Source organism: Acomys russatus, chromosome 16, assembly GCF_903995435.1.
Source record: "Acomys russatus chromosome 16, mAcoRus1.1, whole genome shotgun sequence".
In the NCBI taxonomy this organism is placed as follows: Eukaryota; Metazoa; Chordata; class Mammalia; order Rodentia; family Muridae; genus Acomys; species Acomys russatus.
The window spans coordinates 31,964,443-31,981,970 of record NC_067152.1 but is presented as its reverse complement, the minus strand read 5'-3'; the positions used below and the strand labels follow the sequence as shown (position 1 = coordinate 31,981,970).

Sequence of the window (17,528 nt, the reverse complement as noted above, 5' to 3'; positions counted from 1 at the left end):
CAAACAGCCACAAGACCTAGAAGATGTGTAGACACTGATGGAGGAAAAGGCCTGCTATCAATCTCATGGCCCTGAATAATGAAGCCAGAGGCCTTAAAACGGAATTAGTTAACAGCTGACATGGAATGTACTGGCCTGGGTGGAAAGCCTGGGGTCTTTCAGTCCCAAGGGGATCCAAGCAGGTTCTGGAAGAACACATTTCTTCCTAACACCATCCAGGCTGAGACAATGAGAGTCAGCTGAGTGCTGTTGGCTCCAGCTGAGAGAGAATGCAGCTAACGGGGTTACTGCACCAGGCCGACCTCGTAAGTCTGCTCAGTGTTTTGGGATCAGAAAGCACACTTCTTCAAGACAGGTTCTCTCAGGGAGAAGCAAGAGCAGTCTCCCCTGCCCCCCCCACCGCCTTTCTTCGTACCTATTCCCTCCTTGAGCACTGGGAAATCAGCAGCTTTTAGTGGCTAATTGTTGGTGAAAGCCTAGAGACTAACTCTTGGTGAGTGCTTTAAAGATACCCACGTTCTCCTGGAACTTCCTTGGCTGGCCAACGTATTTAAAGGGCTGGATGTTTATTAAATGTTCCCCAAACCCCTCTTGGAAAACCAACATGGTAACATTTCAGATTATTATAGTGGGCTTTTCTTCCAATTTAGCAGCTTTCTTTCTTTTTCACTCTCCTCTAGACTCCTTTGTCCCAGGGGAAGACCTGCAGTAAAGTAAATGGAGATTCTAGACCTGTTGCCTGCGGGGAGCTGGAGTCTGGGGAGGAGACCATGGCACAGGAATGCACAGGGTTGGGGTGGGGGCCAGCGGTGCGGCATGTGTAACACTGAGTAAGAGTGCAAGGACAGAGAGGCATCACACACGTCCTAAAGTCTCTAGGAGAAAACAAACCAGAACATCTTACTCTTTTAAAAAGGAAAAAGACATTCACACAACAAGAACATCAGTGAAAGCGATTGTCTCCTGGAAAAGGCTGACCAGTGTGTCTGATCTCCCTGGTTAAAGCTCACAGCACAAAATCTCCTCGTTGGCATCGGAAGAGAGGGAGAGAGCATGTGGTTAGGGCACAGACCCGAGAAACTGAAGTCCTGGCTCCCCAGAGGCCAGCCTGCCAGTCAGCTGCATGCAAAGGATTTCGACATGTGGGCTGTCACCTCTGAACACCACACAGAAACTACGTGAGAAATTAAGCCAGAGAACTGCCTCAGATGTGGAAACCAAGCCTGAAAATGTGCAGTGAAAACATACGGGTCTCACTCCAACAAATGTCTCTTAAACATTAGACTCCACAAATGGTCTCTTTGGTTTGATAGGCGATGTCTGCCCCTGTCGAGAGTCCCGAGACAATTGCCTGTACAGGTTGTCCTGGTATGCCTGAGCCACGGGTAGGGTCCGGGCCACCTTCACATCAGGATAGGAGGAGGCCTGGCTAACTCTTTCCAAGAGGTCTCCACGGGACCCGTTAGCCAGCATCCCATGGGGGCTATAATAATCGTCCTCCAGCAAATGGCCATTCTGTGCATTGTTGGTTTTGTTATAAAAGGCAATGTTGCTGATGGATGATGGTGGACTAAAGGACTCAGGCTGAGGCAGGTTGCCTGGAGACGTGGGACTGAGAACGGTATCCACTGATGAGACTGCCCAGGTCCGATTCTGCTGGTGAAGGTGGGGGTACTGTTGAGTCCGGGCTGTTTTATCTATGATCCCCATGAATGGTGTGGTCCTGGATCGGGTGGGCTCACTGGGGTAACCTCCCTGAGTGGGAGAGACTGGCGATAGCTCGTCACATGACCTATCATATGCCGGTTTCAGTGGGATCTCCATTTGCTGAATTGAAGAAGAAGGCCGGAAGGTGGGAGTCAGGTTGGAGGTGGATGAGATGCTATTGCTGGACGGAGAAAAGCGTAGGCCTACACTCTGCGAGTGCAGCAGTGGCCTGGGGGTCGGTGGGTGGGGCTTGATTTCATTAGGGTTGACACTGATAGGTCTTCTGATTAAATGTGACACATCAGGGGAACCCAGCTGGCTGGAGGAACGCTCCAGATCTAGTTTTGAGTGACAGACTGGGTAATAGGATGCTGACTGGCTACGCCCAATCTGTGGTGTCTGGCTGTACCTCATGCCACCTCGATAAGCAGAGGAGGGTCGCTGTGGCAGATCTTCTTTGGTCAATCCTCCATGCTGACAGATGGCACCGGCACTCAGGCTGGCTTGGACATGCTGTACAGGTCTCCCGTCTCCTACAATCCCCCCTATTGATCCCTGATAAACCAGTCGGCTCTGACTTACTCCCATGTCTCCTTGTGGAGACTGGTATTTACTGGCCATTGAATGTGCTACTTGGCCATAGGCTCCTGTTGGGATTACAGTGCTTGAATGAACTGCTGAACTAGGCTGGTTACTTCTTACAATCTGGGCCTTGGCAGGCTGTAGCCTGAGCCCTTGCTGGGGAACTGCCACTGGAAGCTGAGGCATCTGGTAGGGCCGCTGGGCCATTTTGGATAGCGGAGACTTTGGCCTGCCAGGAAGCTGACTCACATTTGTTTCTTGCTGATAGCGCACAGGGGAGCCAGACTGGGACCTATAGACACTCATGCTCTCAGCCGGAGGGCTGGCCCTATACTGAGGGCCTCTACGGAGAGGGGAAGGGGGAGGGCTGGGGTATTCCTTGCCTTGCCCTCCCACAGGAGGTGGGCTGAAGCGGTAAGATGCGCCCTGGTGAGCTGGGGAAGTGTGTGGTGGGCTAGGTCTGTAATGGGAGTTCTGGTGAGTCGGAGAAAGAGCAGGCGAGGTGGACTGATAACCTTGTCTAGTGGGCGAACCTACAGAACTGTTGGACCGGAAGTCAAAAACCTGATGAGAGCCAAGAGGTGAGCTAGAGATGTAAGCTGAGTCCCGATGGGCTGGAGAGGAGGGTGGGCTCTGGATTACCGGGAGCCCCTGACTGGGGCGCGCCTCTGTTTGGAGGCCGATAGAAACATTTTCAACATCCTGTTCCAAGTACTCCTCCTCAAACATGTCTTGGACAGAGTATATGTCTTCATGCTGGGGCTCAGGCTCTGCTTCTTCCTCTGCGAGGTCCTGCTGAGGCTGCTGGGGCGGCGGCGGTGGCTGCTGCTGCTGCTGCTGCATCTGTCTGCACTCTTCCTCCACTCGCATCAGAAGCCTCTGGATCTCACGGTTGTTTGGACATAGCTTGATGGCCTCTTTCAGGTCTTCCAAGGCTGCTGCAAACTGTCTGCTTAACAAAATGCAAACACAAGAATGGGAGTTATTCAGAATGAACAGGAACCACCAGGAGCTGAGAACATGGCCACCAACTCAGAGAACAGCATCAGGTGGCATCCGTGGGACACCAGAGGGTCTATTCAGTTTGATTTATAAGAAGGAAACAAGGAGGCTGCTCCACTACAAGAGTTCAGAAGCATTTCCTAGATATTTTGGCTTTCATCTTCCTTCTGGCCTCTCTGGGGTTAATAGAGAACGTCATCATTATGTCAGTCCAGAAAGGCCCTTCAGGAAGATCTCAGTGCCCAAGTGCAGCCTAGGCAGGATGAGGGTTGGTTAGGGTTGTCATTTACAGTGTCACTGTCAAGTAGTTTAGAACAAAACAATAAGTAACTGTGGTGTTTAAAAACCTTGCTGATCCAGTGTAATTTTTTTTTTTGGTGAGGGGAGGGGTTTGAGACAGGGCCTCTCCATGTAGCCCTAGCTGTCCTGGAACTTACTATGTAGACTTGAACTCAGAGAGATCCACCTGCCTCTGCCTCCTGAGTGCTGGGACTAAAGGCATGTACTACCATGCCTAACTGATCCTGTGGAATTTAAAAAATATTCTTAACACTTGGTCTACACTTCAGGCCTCTTACATCCTAGGTGTGAGGTCTGCCTTCCATTCCTGTTCCTCATCACCCTGCAGCACTGTGTGTCTTTTTGCTAGGTCACAGCCCACAGGAATCAGTTTGCTGACTAGGTGACTGAGTGGAGCAGAGCTTACTCCAAGACTCTAATTTTCAAATGAGGGAATGAACCATGGAGATATTCCTCTCCTCCCAACTGAAACTACCTGGAAAGTGGACAACTCACCTTGTGGCAAAAGAACAATCCCAGACGGGGAGGATTTAACAGCTGGCTTTCTATAAAAACGCCATGCCTCTAGCTAGATCACTGCTTTCAGTGTCACTAGCCTCGGTTTGGCTTTTGTAGACATATCCCCCTGGGTCAGCCACAGATCCCAGACAGTTCCTTCTCATTCATGGGAGAAGGCTGGGTGCTGGACAATGACTGCGAGTTTTAGATCCTTCTGGAGGCTTTCTTACTCAGTGGCCAAAGCACAGCAGATGAGCACAAGGAATGGTGCCATCTCAGTGCTGGCAGCAGGACCTCTGTCTGTCTGTCGTGTGTGTGTGTGTGTGTGTGTGTGTGTGTGTGTGTGTGTGTAAGTGAGGACACCAATGTCATCAGACTTAGGAGAACCCTCTATGGGGGACTAAATAATCTGGGGAGTTCTGTAGGAAAGGAAGAGTCCTGTTGAGAAGGCATGGGAATTTGGCTTAAGTGGCCTCCTCTTTACCTCATCATTATCTCTTTTTGCCATAGGCTTGGGGCTGAAAAGTGACTGAGACGTGACATAGGCTTCCTGGAACAAAGTGCCATTTTCTATTTTATTTTTCTCCTACAGTGCCTAGGAGAAGTGCCGACTGTGAGCCATGCGCTGTGTAGAGCTGGCCCCGAGAGCTGGCAAGGGTGGGCACACTGGGTATGCACACCCCGGGTGGCCTCCATCGCCTTAGCCGCATCCTCAGACACTACTGTTTCTCACCCTCCCTTGCCTCACCTGCTGCTGCGTTTTGCCCTTGCTCTCGCATAGTAAGCTTCATAAGATTTCGGTTTCAGCTCCAGGGCCTTAGTAGCAAATTCCTCCGCCATTCCAAAATCCTGTCATTACAATAGGTGTGCAGATGAGTCATTGAAGAAACACACAAAAAAAGACAACTTGGGAATAAGACAAATTTTATGTACAACCCTTTGACACTTGCCAGTAGAATGCCTGGGGTTCCTAACATGCCTGGCATGGCTCTACCCATGTGGCCCTCTGCCTTCTGCTGTGTGTCTCTGAAACCACTAACTGAACTTTACTTGTCTCAAGTATTAAAACACGTTTGAGTTTGGTCCCTAACTTTCTAGCAGTTCTTTATAGCTCAGAAGCTGAATGTCAGCCCGCTACAGTGAGGACCCTACAGCCTGAAACCTAAACTCCCCACACCTGAGGAGACAGACACCTTAGGCGGCACTCATCCTGCTGGTTCTCCTTGCTACTGTGCTCACAAGATGGTAGCTTCCTGAGGGTCACTGAGAATGTGCCTCACAAACTCAAGCAAAGAGCACCGACTGGAGCCGAGAGGGCATGGGGTGCCGGCCAGCCAGGTGCAGTTCTCTGGTCCATTCTGTCTCAAGTGGGTTGAACATTTTTCACACCCACAGTTTCAGAGATAAGCCTAAGCATAATGTAACATTTAAGTGCTGTGTACACTGGACATATAGTGGGTGCCCCATAAATTGTACTTTGCATTTCACAGATGCTTCTCTGGCTTGTTCCTTCTCCTGTTTGATTCCTTACTTAGAAACACTTAAACAAGCAGACTCTGGATGTGTCTGGATTCTGAGCTGTCCTGGAGAAGCATGGTTTCAGAGTTACTGGTGCTACCATGATAACCCCCAGGAATAGGGTTGAGGCACACAATACTGAGCCAGCAGAGCCTGTGGTCTTTAAGGTTTACTTAAATACTAAGCTAAAGTGAAAGATTTTAATCTTCACTGGATATGGTTCTATATTTGAAATATGGTCTTGTGCTGCACCCCAAGCTAGCCTAGAGCCTTCAGTCTTTCTGCTTCTGCCTCAAAAGTACTGGCATTACAGACACATGCCAGCATGCTTGGCTTAGGCTTTTCTCTTCTGCAAATGCCAAAGCCATGGTAGAGCATGACTGCATTCACAGTTCCTAAGGCAGCAGACAGGGTAGAGTAGGTCCTGAGGCACAGGGAAGTGTTCATAAGACTGTCTCCCCACGTGCAGAGACATCTGGCACTTAGCACGGTGTTGGCTCAGGGAGCAGCCTGGCATGAGCTCTGTTCTGTCCCTCTTGTTTTCTACCTCTCCCTACACTTACCTGAGAGACAGCCATTGTTTCTAAGAACAGGAGTGAAGCAACTCTTCTTCCTGGTGCTGGAGACCTACCCGAAGGTCTGGTGCATGCTAAGCAAGAACTCTCGTCACTGAGCTATACACCAGAGCATACCTTAAATAACCAATTAACTGCCAGGGGAAAAAAGCCAGCAGACTGGCACACACTGCTTCGCTTCCCTTCATTCTCAGGGGAGGGCCACAGAGACCGTCGGGACTGATTGTATTTTTTCACATGAGAAGCCTCAGGCAGGACTTTTCTATCTTGCCCCAACACCTTTGCGCTTGCACCTCCACACTCCATGTCTCCACTCCTTTCTGCCTCTGAAGACAGAACTGTGTCCTCTGAGAGGGCCATGTCCACACTGTTAGGCTTCAGGGCTGGAATCAATGATGCAAAGCTATATACATAAGTCTTTCTGGATTTTAAGGCAGATCCTTTTCCAGGGTAGCCAGAACCTTTCTTCTGGACAGCTGAGTCTCTCACTGATCAAAACTTCCTACTTGGTTTGGGTTACTTCTATCTCCTAGGATAGAACTGTGAAATGTCAGTGACTCTGCCATGATGCTAAGCATTTCCTGTGTCTGAGAGTTTTCTCAGCTCAGGAGTGTCTGCCTGACAGTGGCTTAAACTACACCTGCAAAGGACTGAGAAGAGCCAAGGACAACTAGGGAGGTGACAGATGGCCAGAAGGAATTTTAACATTTCATATGAGCAAGAAGGGACAGGCCATACTGGAATACAGAAGTGAGGGAAGAGCTGAAAAGCTCAAGAACGGCCTTGGAGAAACCTTCAAGTCCATAGCCCCAAGGCTTCAACCCAACCCTTTGTCAGATGACTAGGGGGCACACTGGAAGGACAGTGACTAGAATCTAGATGTCACTGCAGCTGCAGTTCTGGCAAGAACTGACTGGAGTGTGTGTGGTGGCGACAGTGTTCCAGTCACTTCAGTGAGGATTATGAAAATGCAGAATGCCAGAAACTGCTCACAGAACTAGCTTTTCTACAGCTTGATAAATTTGTATTCAATATGGATTTGTTTCAATTTGCAGATGTCAGTGTTCTGTGAAGGACAACCAAGTTCCAAATGGGGGCAACAGAGGCTTTTAGGGCTTAGTACAAGCTAGTAAGTGGCAAGAACTCTCAAATTCCAGCACTGCAGAAAGAGTGGGGATTAGAGGGACTTACGTTCATTTTCCTGCGACATCGAGAGAGGTTGAGGAGGAGAGACACTTTTAGCTCCCGGAAGGTTTTCAAGTCCTCACCAAACCCTTCTCTAGGGAATTTCTTCAGAGCATACTGGTAGCGCTGGGCAGCTTCCTTTACTTTACCTTTCTAATGGGGTACAAACGCAGAGCACAGTGTTGGTTTGGGGAGTGGCTGAGAAGAGCTGGTCCCTAGCCCTACCTTCTCTCAGCAGCTGTTACGGGTCACTGTCCACTGCTTCCTTGAAGCTGAGAGGTGAAGTCTGGTCTTCTCTATGGGACTCACATGTCAAGGAAGGGAAGGGGTAAGTGTCTAAGAAACAAAATCGTGGCAAATGGACCTAACAGCTTCTGAACTATTCTCGAGGCTGATCTTGCTTATTGGGAACTTCCTTCTTTTCTTGAACTGCTCTCCCTGGGACACAAAACTTCCTGAGCCCAACACTCCAGAGTCAGTGCTTCTCCCTAGGTTCTGGTTTATGTGGCTCCTGTTGGATGTTCTGTTTTGCAGTCCTACAGAATAGAGAATTTTCTTCCTCAAGAGGCATGTAGGACCTAAGAAGGTCTGGCTGTGGCTTCTCTGGCATGATGGTAGAAAACTGTGCCAATTTATGCCCTGTTTGTGATCAGGCCTGAGGTAAGGTGGTAGCAGAGAAGAGACGCTTAAAATGTGTGATTCTCACTCTATGGAGACATTTCCCCAAGATGAAATAAGTCTGACCAACTCTGCTGCAGAAAACACTGAGCTCTTTTTACACTTTGCATCTGAAAGGCTGTATACAAAGGGCAAACAGATATGTGTGGGAGCTCTTTTCCACGTTTCCTCTGTGTAGCTGCAACTCTCTAGGTAGCATCGTTGTATTTACCTTTCACCATCTTTTAATTAGGAGAAATATAGAGTCTTCCAAGGTAGAATTTTGGGTGTGATTAATAATAGCTCTGCCTATTTACATTAGGAGGCAAGAGTCCTTGCCCTGAGACAGCAGAAATTATCTTGTGACCAAAGCTTAGATTCTTGAGAGTGAAATAAAGGTCAATGAGCATGATAGCTACAGTAATGGAGACCTTTGGATTTATGTGCTTTTATGTGATCTAGTTTAGAGCGAAGCTCAGGCTTCCTAAAAGCCATGATTGTCATGATGTGCCCTAGGAGTACAGGACCCAGGAGCTAGAGTTCTCCTTAGGGCTAACACAGGGGCTTTACAATCATATTTTCATCTTTTAGATCTGTAATGTCGTGAGGGTATCTGCGGCTAAAAGCCGGGTTGGAGTTTTTTTACCTTCAGGGGTGATCCAGTGAACTGAAACATGTGCTGACTGACATGGAACCCCAAGAACTTCCTTCTGGCCAAGTGTTTATTAAGGATATCTATTTCTTAAAGACTGTCAGCAAGTGATTTTAACATATGTATAATAATAACTATTTATTTTATTAAAATACTATCATTACTAAGAACTGCCCCCCAGGGTGCCCTTCTATAGCCAAAGAGCTCCTTAAGTTCCTGATCTTCCCTGCTTCCACCTCTGAAGTGCTGAGATTACAGGTGTGGCTACCACATGTAAAACTAAGATCAATAAAAATGGTAATACATACATTGTGTAATTTTGCTTGTAATTGCCCACCTAGAAGAGTCCGCATAAAATCTGTTACCAAACTGTAAGTGACCAGCATGTGCATGCTATTTTTGCTCTGTTGTCAGGAAGGCAGGAAACTCAGGACCCTAGTTTGGAGCCCATGACCAGGGATTGTTTCTACCTTTGCCTCCGTAAACTAGAATGAACACTGTCAAGCTGTCCAGAGTCTACATGTAGAAAACAGCCCCCCCCCCCGCCCTCACCTTATAAAACATGTCCCCCTCTTCCATCAGCTTGCTCAACAGGATGATCATGATGTCTGGTTTGGAGGTGGCCATCGCCCATGTGGCTGGACCTGTAGTGTACAGGATGCATGATGGGTAAAGAACTCATACAATGTAAGGTGGTAGGAAGCTAGGTGAAAAAAATTTCCTGGGGGAATTTCTGCTGAGAGAACAACTTGTTCTACAATAATTACCTCATTTTTTAGACCTGGGAGTATTTTAGTGACTCCCACTGCCAAGAAGCTGCACTGGATTTTTTGTATTCACCTTAAAATAAGAATATCAAACTTGTCCAAGCTTGTGCTACAGGAGAGCAGCGATGCCTGGGTGCTGTGTACGGGCACACGATGGCTTAGTTTGGAATTATTTTAAGTCAGAAAGTAAGTTGGAAGAAAGAGCTTATATTAGAGGTTACCATAAGGTTAGAAAAAGCCAAAAAATAATAATTTATTTTCTGTCTGAGATGGAAAACTCCCACATGTAGACTCAGTTTGGAAGTGTGCACTCCATAGAAGGGAAACCTTTTTAAGTACTCCAAAGGCTCCCTTAGAGCTAAGTGCCGAATAAGACTTCCTGGGATTCACTTGGAGCCAGGGGCACAATTCAAATGCCAATAGATATGAAACAAACAAGCATTAATAAGAACGACTTCACTCATGAAAGAAAAGAATAAAGTTAAATTGATTAGTTTATAGATGACTGGAATTATTACCAACTAAGCTTTTCAGGGTTAGTTATCAAAAGTTCAAGTTATTCTCTGCAACAGTCATTAAAAAAATCTTCTTTTAAGGTGAAGTAAATTAAAAGATTAGAGGTGTAGGGAACTCATGCAGGCTAAATCAAAGAGGAGAAGGCAAAGCTGACCAAGCCATCAGACCACGCCTGATGCTGACAGCGGTGAAATATACCTCGTGGGCGACTCGGTAACGTCTGACAACCTTCAAAGAAAGGAGAAAACAAAAAGTTGTAGGAAAGGAAAAAAAAATGGATGAAGGTGAAAAAAAAAAAAAAAAAAAAAAAAAAAGAAAGGAAAAAGCAGCAGTGAGAGGCAGGCAGCAAAAAGCTAGCATATCAGCCAACCCTTGTCTACAGTCTGTGGGGCAGGGAGCAGCTGGGAGAGCAGCAGCAGGGGCTTGAGAGTTTGAAGCACATACAGAGCAAGGGAAAGCAAAGGCTTATGGCGCTGCAGGGAGCCAGGATGCTCACAGGGTGGGGCTACTGCAGAGGCAGCATAAGCTTAGCACAGCCTCCTGGCTAAGGCTACAAAGGGCAGGGCAGAGTCAGGCGACTCTAGATACAGGGTTCTACAGACTATGGCTCAGATGGTACTCTCTCTGGGCCAGTAGCCTTCTGTTCACTAGGACAGTAATTGGACCAGGGCAGAGGGAGAACTATACATATTCATACCAAATACCCTGGGAAGCCCGACCACTGGCCCCTGGGCACAGATGGTCAGTATCATCTTTCTTTCTCTTACCTATTTTGGCTCCTTTCTTCAGTAGAGTGACTACAACAGAAGTGTTCCTGCAGCCCACCGCCCTGTCCAGAGGACGCATTCCACTGTAGTCAACATGCTCAATCATGGCCCCATGATCCACCAGGAACTGGACCTAGAAAAGGAACAAGCAGAACTGCTAATGGACACCATGGATATCACTTCCTCTTTTCAAACTGCCTTTCTGAACCAGGATATATAAATTATTTCAGGCCATAGTGATATTCTTGGTTTTGAGTAATGTTTTGTATATTCATGTCCTCTGAAGAATCTATGTTAGAATCATCAAGACAGTATTTCACATTTGGTCCTAGATGATATATTGATGGATGACACCTCTATTATTGCTCTCTTGAGGCCTTCTTAAAGATACTTACCACCTCAGCATCGCCATAAAAAGCTGCCAGGTCCAGTGGGGTGCGGCCATTCTTGTCAGCATGGTCTGTAGCAGCTCCATTGTCCACCAGAGAGCGGACTACTGAGAGATGGCCCTTCAGACAAGCCCAGCTGAGGGCTGTCAATCCTTCTTTGTCCATTAGGGCAATGGAGGCACCTAAAAGAGTAAACAGGAGTCCTGGGTTAACAGGACTAAGGATGCAAAAATTTGTAGCAGAAAGGAATGCTGATACTTCACGCATATATGCTGTCAAAGAACAGTTTTTTTTGTTAGTTTGTTTTTTGTTTGTTTTACAGACAGGGTTTCTCTGTGTATAGCCCTGCCTGTCCTAGACTCACTTTGTAGACCAGTGTGGACTCGAACTCACAAAGATCCGCCTGCCTCTGCCTCCCGAGTGCTAAGACTAAAGGTGTGTGCCACCATGGCAAAGGTGGAAGGACAGTTTTAATTTCTAGATTTTTTTTTTTTCATTGTGAGATGACCCTGGCTGGCCATGGTGGCATACACCAGTAATCCAGAAGTAGGTAGGAGTAAGCAGGAAGATCAGAGTGTGAGGTTATGTGGATTACACAGTGAGTTCAAAGCCTGCCTGAGTTACAGCTCTCTCTCCTGAGTGCTGTGTGCCAGCCCAGCTTGGGTGGTGAGGGGATTGACCTGGAGATTGTGTGAGGCAAGCACTCAGCCAGCTGATCTGTATTCCCAGGTCCCAAATTATAGATTACTTAAAACATCAAAATCACTTCAGAGTTCCTATTCTACAATGTCCTACAAATAATGTAAGCTAAATAATTTTTGTTTATTTAAACAAAGAAAACTCTTCAGGAATCAGTTCAAAGACCATGGGTAAAGGAAGAACAAACTCTGCAGTGTGACCAGTGTCTACTGGCATGCGGCAGACACAACAGTTACTGATGAGGCTCTGCCTCTTCTGTTGCATAGTTTGTTCTGGAACATTGCTTCCTGCCACATCCTAAGAGGCTTTGTCTGTCCCCTCTCATTGCTGCTCCTTTCCTCCAGCAGAAATGAAGACAGATACTACGAAGTCACACTTATTTGGCAACTTGTCTTCCTTCCTTTCTTTCTTTCTGCTCAAGACAGGGTTTCTCTATGTTAGCTTAGCTGTCCCGGACTCACTCTGTAGACCAGGCTGGCCTTGAACTCACAGTAATCCGCCTGCTTCTGCCTCCCGAGTGCTGGGATTAAAGGCATGCACCACCACACCCGGCCTTATTTGGCAACTTGTAGTGTGAAGACAAGAACTACACTGTACCATGGAAGAGCAGCTCTTGCATCTAGCCACCAGTGAGACTGAGGTTGTGGAAACAAACCTTTTTGAAAGGATAACTCTAAACCCACAGCATTCTCTTAGGGGGAAGCCCAGCCTTCCTAACTCAACTATCCACTGCTGATCAGGTCTGGGCAGTTCTTAAGAAGGCTGGTTCCCTTGAATAAAAGTGTATCTGCATTATATATATTTGAGACTGGTTTGCTAACAGTGTAGGCTAACTGGAATGATGTCATAGTTTCAATGTCTCACTATCCTCTGCTTGATGCAAATCCAGAGGCTCCACTAGGTGGTGCTGCAGTGCTCCTAGTGAGGAGCTTTTTCTACTAGGGCAGCATTGGTGGCTGAGCTTACCAGCCATCAAGAGGCTGAAATGCTTTATCACTGAGCACCTGTGGGGAAAAAGCATACCAACCTCCTAAAGGATCTCCCCTTTAACTTGTTTCCCACTTACCAAGTATGTATGTTGGAAAGTACCACAGGAATTTATTGTGATAGCTTAATAGCAATATCCTGATTCTCCAAAGAGAACCATTCTAGCAAGTGTCTTAACTTCCCTTTACCACCTTCGGATTCAAGAAAAACAAATATTAGCTGTGCAGGCTGACAAACTGATGCCTAGTTTTGCCTGGTGTGTTGGCACACACCTTTAATTCCAGTACTTGGGAGGAAGATGCAGGATGATCTGTGTGAGTTCCAGGCCAGCCTAGTCTACAGAGCAAATTCCAGGCCAGTCAGGACTATGAAGTGAGACCATACCACCACCACAGCCACCACCAGGAGCAGCAGTAAATTAGCCTCTAAAATAGATAAATATTTACTAGGTATTAATTTAAAAATTGAAATTTGGAGATTTGGTTTGAGAGAAAGAGTTTAGAATGTGTTGATTTCATAACAATCCCTCTGGCTACAAAGAAAAAAAGAATGTCAGAGTTAGAACTCCAAGTTGTATAAGTGGGCAGGCTGGGGCGGTGAGGCACACCTGTAAACTGGCTCTGTGCAAGCTAAGGCAAGAGGATCACTTTTAAGTTTGCGGCCAACCTTGTCTACATAGCGATGAAACATATATTCATTCGAATGCATAACACACACACACACACACACACACACACACACACATACACACACACACACACACACAGTGTGCAAGAGAGTGCCAGATATACTTAGGTAGTAATTGAGGCAAGAAACAAATGTAAATTCAAGACTAGCCTGGAATCTTATTGAAAGGGAGGTTAAAAAAAATGGGGGGCAGGAGTGTTGGCTTTGCATATTCTAATCAATCAAATTAGTAATGTCATTTCTCCTCCCCTATTCCCCTACCCCCCATGGGGTTTCTCTATGTAGCCTTGACTGTCCTGGACTCTCTTTGTAGACCAGGCTGGCCTTGAACTCACAGAGATCTTCAATCCACCTGCCTCTGCCTCCCTGGGTGCTGGGATTATAGGTGTGCGCCACCACACCCGGCTGTAATTGTCTTAACGTGTCTTGAAAATCAGGAAGTCAGTGGATTATTATGGGCTTTATTGCCAGCCTTGGCCTCTCAGGACTTACCTTGTGCAAGTAGGAAGTCCACGGTTCCTAGATGGCCTTCAGAAGCAGCCATCATTAGGGGAGTACGACCCTGCTTGTCTGCCATGTTGACATCAGCTCCATGGGTGAGTAAAAGATCAACAATCTACGAGTACAGAAAACAGAGGCTGGTCATTCTAAGAGGAGCTGCTGAGGCGACACATGCATGTGGACTCCTGTAGCAGCTTTCTATTCTGACAGCCTCCTTGTGAGTTTCTGAGGAGTTGTAATGACATGGGACTTACTCTCTTAACTCCCATAGGGACAGACAATTGAGGACTTATCCCTGACTGCGACATTAAGTTAGAAAAAAGTCAAGTTGTGGTCTGAACTGTCCCACAATGGAAACTCCAGCCCAATACCTACCCATGTCAGTTCCATTTTAATAATGTCTGGAGGCCTCAGGCCTGCAGCAACAGTAAACATTTACCACTGGTTGTCTACAAGGAAGTGCTTCAGAGTCCTTTGTTAAGCACTGTTTGTCTTCTAAGAGTCTTCTTCTACTTAAGTACTTCCAAAGATAGTTATCAGTAGCCTTTCTTTTCCATCCTGGTGCGTAAGTTGATGGTTTCTCTAGAACCAGGATTGGCACACTGTGTGTTTTCTTCCAGTCTGTCTGCAGCATCTGTGAGTCACTGAAAGGGTCTGCTAAGATGTGAACCTCGCAGTCAACTGGCAGGTACTGATGCAGAGAGAAGGTTGCTCCATGACCAGGACAAATCAATCAAGCTCACAACAATGGTTTTGTGTGTTAATTTCTCCCCCACACCCCTTTTTGTTGAGACAGGGTCTCAGTATATTACCCTGGCTATCCTGGAACTCTCTCTGTAGACCAGGTTGAACGCCACAGAGATCCGCCTGCCTCTGCCTCCTGAGTGCTGCCGCCATATTGGGTGAGTGTTAATGTCTTACACTCTCAACTGAGTGGAACACTAGTAACAAAGGCCCATGTCCTCAAGCCTGATGTCTGCTGAGAAACCAGCCGTAACTTCTTTTCTTTGCATCAGATGTTTCCACCTGGAACTCATTCTTACCCGAGCGCTGGAAGGAGGACCGTGCTTACCTGCCAGTGGCCCTGGCGGACAGTGCTGAAGAGAGGCACTGCTCCTCTGCGGTTCGGCTGGGCCACTGCTGCCCCTTGTTCCAGGAGCAGTCGGCATACATCCAGTTTGCCCCTTCCGGCTGCAGCTGTCAGGGCTAAGCGCAGATAACAAAGACTGAGGATGGCTGGTTCTCCTCTAGTTTTCAATGTTAAATATGAATTAATGTGTTTCTAAATGCTTTGCTTTATGCAAACACAGTAAATTACTGTGATTAATGTAATCACAACTTTACTTCCAAGAATAATAATATTGGCTGCCTTTTCCAAAAAGGATATTTTTGAAGAAAAATAATGAAGACATTTAAAAGGGCTCATAACATCTGGGGCCATTCTTAATAATGAATAACTCATTGAAAGATCACTTTGGTCAAATTCACCTGGTTTCATTTTTCCTATACTCAGATGGTCTACTCTGCTCTAGGTATCTTTTTTAAGGCTCTCGACCTAGTTACAAACCTATGTATGAATGAAATCTATATGGAAATGACACTATAGAGAAAAATTAGCTGGCAAAGACTTGGTCAATCTCTACTCTTGTGCTGTCAAATTTAAAGAATCAAAGGCAGGAGTTGTAGTTTAAGGCCTTGCACAATTAAAAAAAAAAAATCTCCTTATTAAGATAATACAGTTTTAAAAACAGATTTACAGAATGAGGGTCGGAATTGTTCAAGGTAAAATGGTCTTAAAGATGAGAAAGCAGGTGTGAAAAAGACAACTTTCTTCCTCTGTTTAGGGAAGGAGTCTGGTAAAGGTCTCATGTAGTCCAGAGACAGGCCTCAGACTCACTTTGTAACCAATGATGCAACCTTGAATGCTCAGTCAGGATTAAATGCAACACCACACCAAGCTTTCTTCTTCTAAGCATAAAACAATGGAATTACAGACTTAAAAACAGTTATAAAGTAAATGTAAGAGATACAGGAGGAGGAAATTAATTTTTTCTTTCTTTACTATTGTCTATTCTTTACGATCTCTGGTGTAGCGGATATTCTGTGTGTGTGTGTGTGTGTGTGTGTGTGTGTGTGTGTGTGTATTTTTTTTTTAGACAGGGTTTCTCTGTGTAGCCTTGGCTGGCCTGGACTCACTTTGTAGACCAGGCTGGCCTTGAACTCACATGATCCACCTGCCTCTGCCTCCTTAGTGCTGGGATTAAAGGTGTGCGTCACCACCGCCCAGCTTCTGAGTGTGTATTTCATTTTCTGTACCAATTGTTTAGTAAGAAGAATTATGTCAAATAAATATTTATTTAACCATAACATTTAAATTGCATAGGTTTATTTATTATTTGGAGGTAAAGACTCCCTATGGATCCCAGACCTCAGTGTTCCTTTTTAGCTCCCCAATCCTGGGACTGCAGGTGTATGCTACCATACCTAGCTGAAATTCATTGCTTTATTTTAAGATTTGTTTATTTATGTACACAAACACTCTATTTGCATGTACAACCACCTGACAGAAGAGAGCATCACACAGAAGAGGGCATCAGATCCCAGTACAGACGGTTGTGAAGCACCATGTGGTTGCCGGGAATTGAACTCAGGATCTCTGGAAGAGCAGACAATGCTCTTAACCACTGAGCCATCTCTCCAGCCCTGGAATTTTTTTTTAAATTAAAAATAAATAAATTCTATTTCTGTGTATACAGTCTTTGTGTATGTGTTGATGTGTGCCCATGTAGGTTGTCAGAGGTTGAGACCAAGTGTCTTCTTCTTTTTTTTTTGGTTTTTTGAGACAGAGTTTCTTGTGTAGCCTTGGCTGTCTTGGGCTCACTTTATAGGCCAGGCTGGCCTCAAACTCACAGCAATCCACCTGCCTCTGCCTCCCGAGTGCTTTATTTACTCTTATGTTGTGGTTTGAATAGAATGGCTCCTATAGACTTATATACTGAATGCTTAGTCACCAGGGAATAGAGCTCTTTGATATTAGAAGGATTAGGAGATGTGACCTTGTTGGAGGAAGTGTGCCACTGGGGGCAGGCTCTGACAAACCCAATCTCTCTCTGCTTGTGGACCAGGGCGTAGCTCTCAGCCACTGTTCCAGCCCCATACTTGCCATCATACTCCCATTTGGACTGACCCTCTGAAATTGTAAACAAGCCCCCGATTAAAATGCTTTACTCTGTGAGTTGCCGTGGTCATGGTGTTTCTTCACGGTGACTAAGGCACTCTCCACTTGAGTTTTTTGAGCAGAGTCTCTTGCTGGACCTAGAGCTTGCTGATTCAGCTAGACTGGCTGTCAGCAAGCTCCTGAAGTTCACCTGGCTTTGCTCCCCCAGTGCTTGATTTACAGCTGTGCAGCACTGTGTTCAATTTGTTTTGTTTTGTTTTTTTGAGACAGGGTTTCTCTGTATAGCCTTGGCCGTGCTGGACTCACTTTGTAGACCAGGCTGGCTTCAAACTCACAGAGATCCACCTGCCTCTGCCTCCCG

The 17,528-nt window shown here is 46.3% G+C and overlaps 1 protein-coding gene across 9 annotated transcripts in view; it reads right to left on the bottom strand.

Annotated features, from left to right (window-relative positions):
• Nucleotides 1-408: 408 nt before the first annotated feature.
• Nucleotides 409-17,528, bottom strand: part of Tanc2 (tetratricopeptide repeat, ankyrin repeat and coiled-coil containing 2) — a 282,558-nt gene continuing 265,438 nt past the window's right edge. For 3 of the 9 annotated variants that reach the window (XM_051158874.1, XM_051158878.1, XM_051158879.1), the window contains 9 exons: nucleotides 15,062-15,195; nucleotides 13,981-14,104; nucleotides 11,122-11,297; nucleotides 10,727-10,859; nucleotides 10,158-10,187; nucleotides 9,229-9,320; nucleotides 7,374-7,520; nucleotides 4,838-4,938; nucleotides 409-3,241 (listed from right to left, as the gene is read on the bottom strand). In XM_051158874.1, the coding sequence (XP_051014831.1) occupies nucleotides 1,273-3,241; nucleotides 4,838-4,938; nucleotides 7,374-7,520; nucleotides 9,229-9,320; nucleotides 10,158-10,187; nucleotides 10,727-10,859; nucleotides 11,122-11,297; nucleotides 13,981-14,104; nucleotides 15,062-15,195 (2,906 nt within the window). In that variant the 3' untranslated portion in view covers nucleotides 409-1,272. Of the gene's footprint in view, nucleotides 3,242-4,833; nucleotides 4,939-7,373; nucleotides 7,521-9,228; nucleotides 9,321-10,157; nucleotides 10,188-10,726; nucleotides 10,860-11,121; nucleotides 11,298-13,980; nucleotides 14,105-15,061; nucleotides 15,196-17,528 lie in introns of those variants that run through there. The other 6 variants (XM_051158875.1, XM_051158880.1, XM_051158877.1 and 3 more) reach the window with 4 other exon arrangements.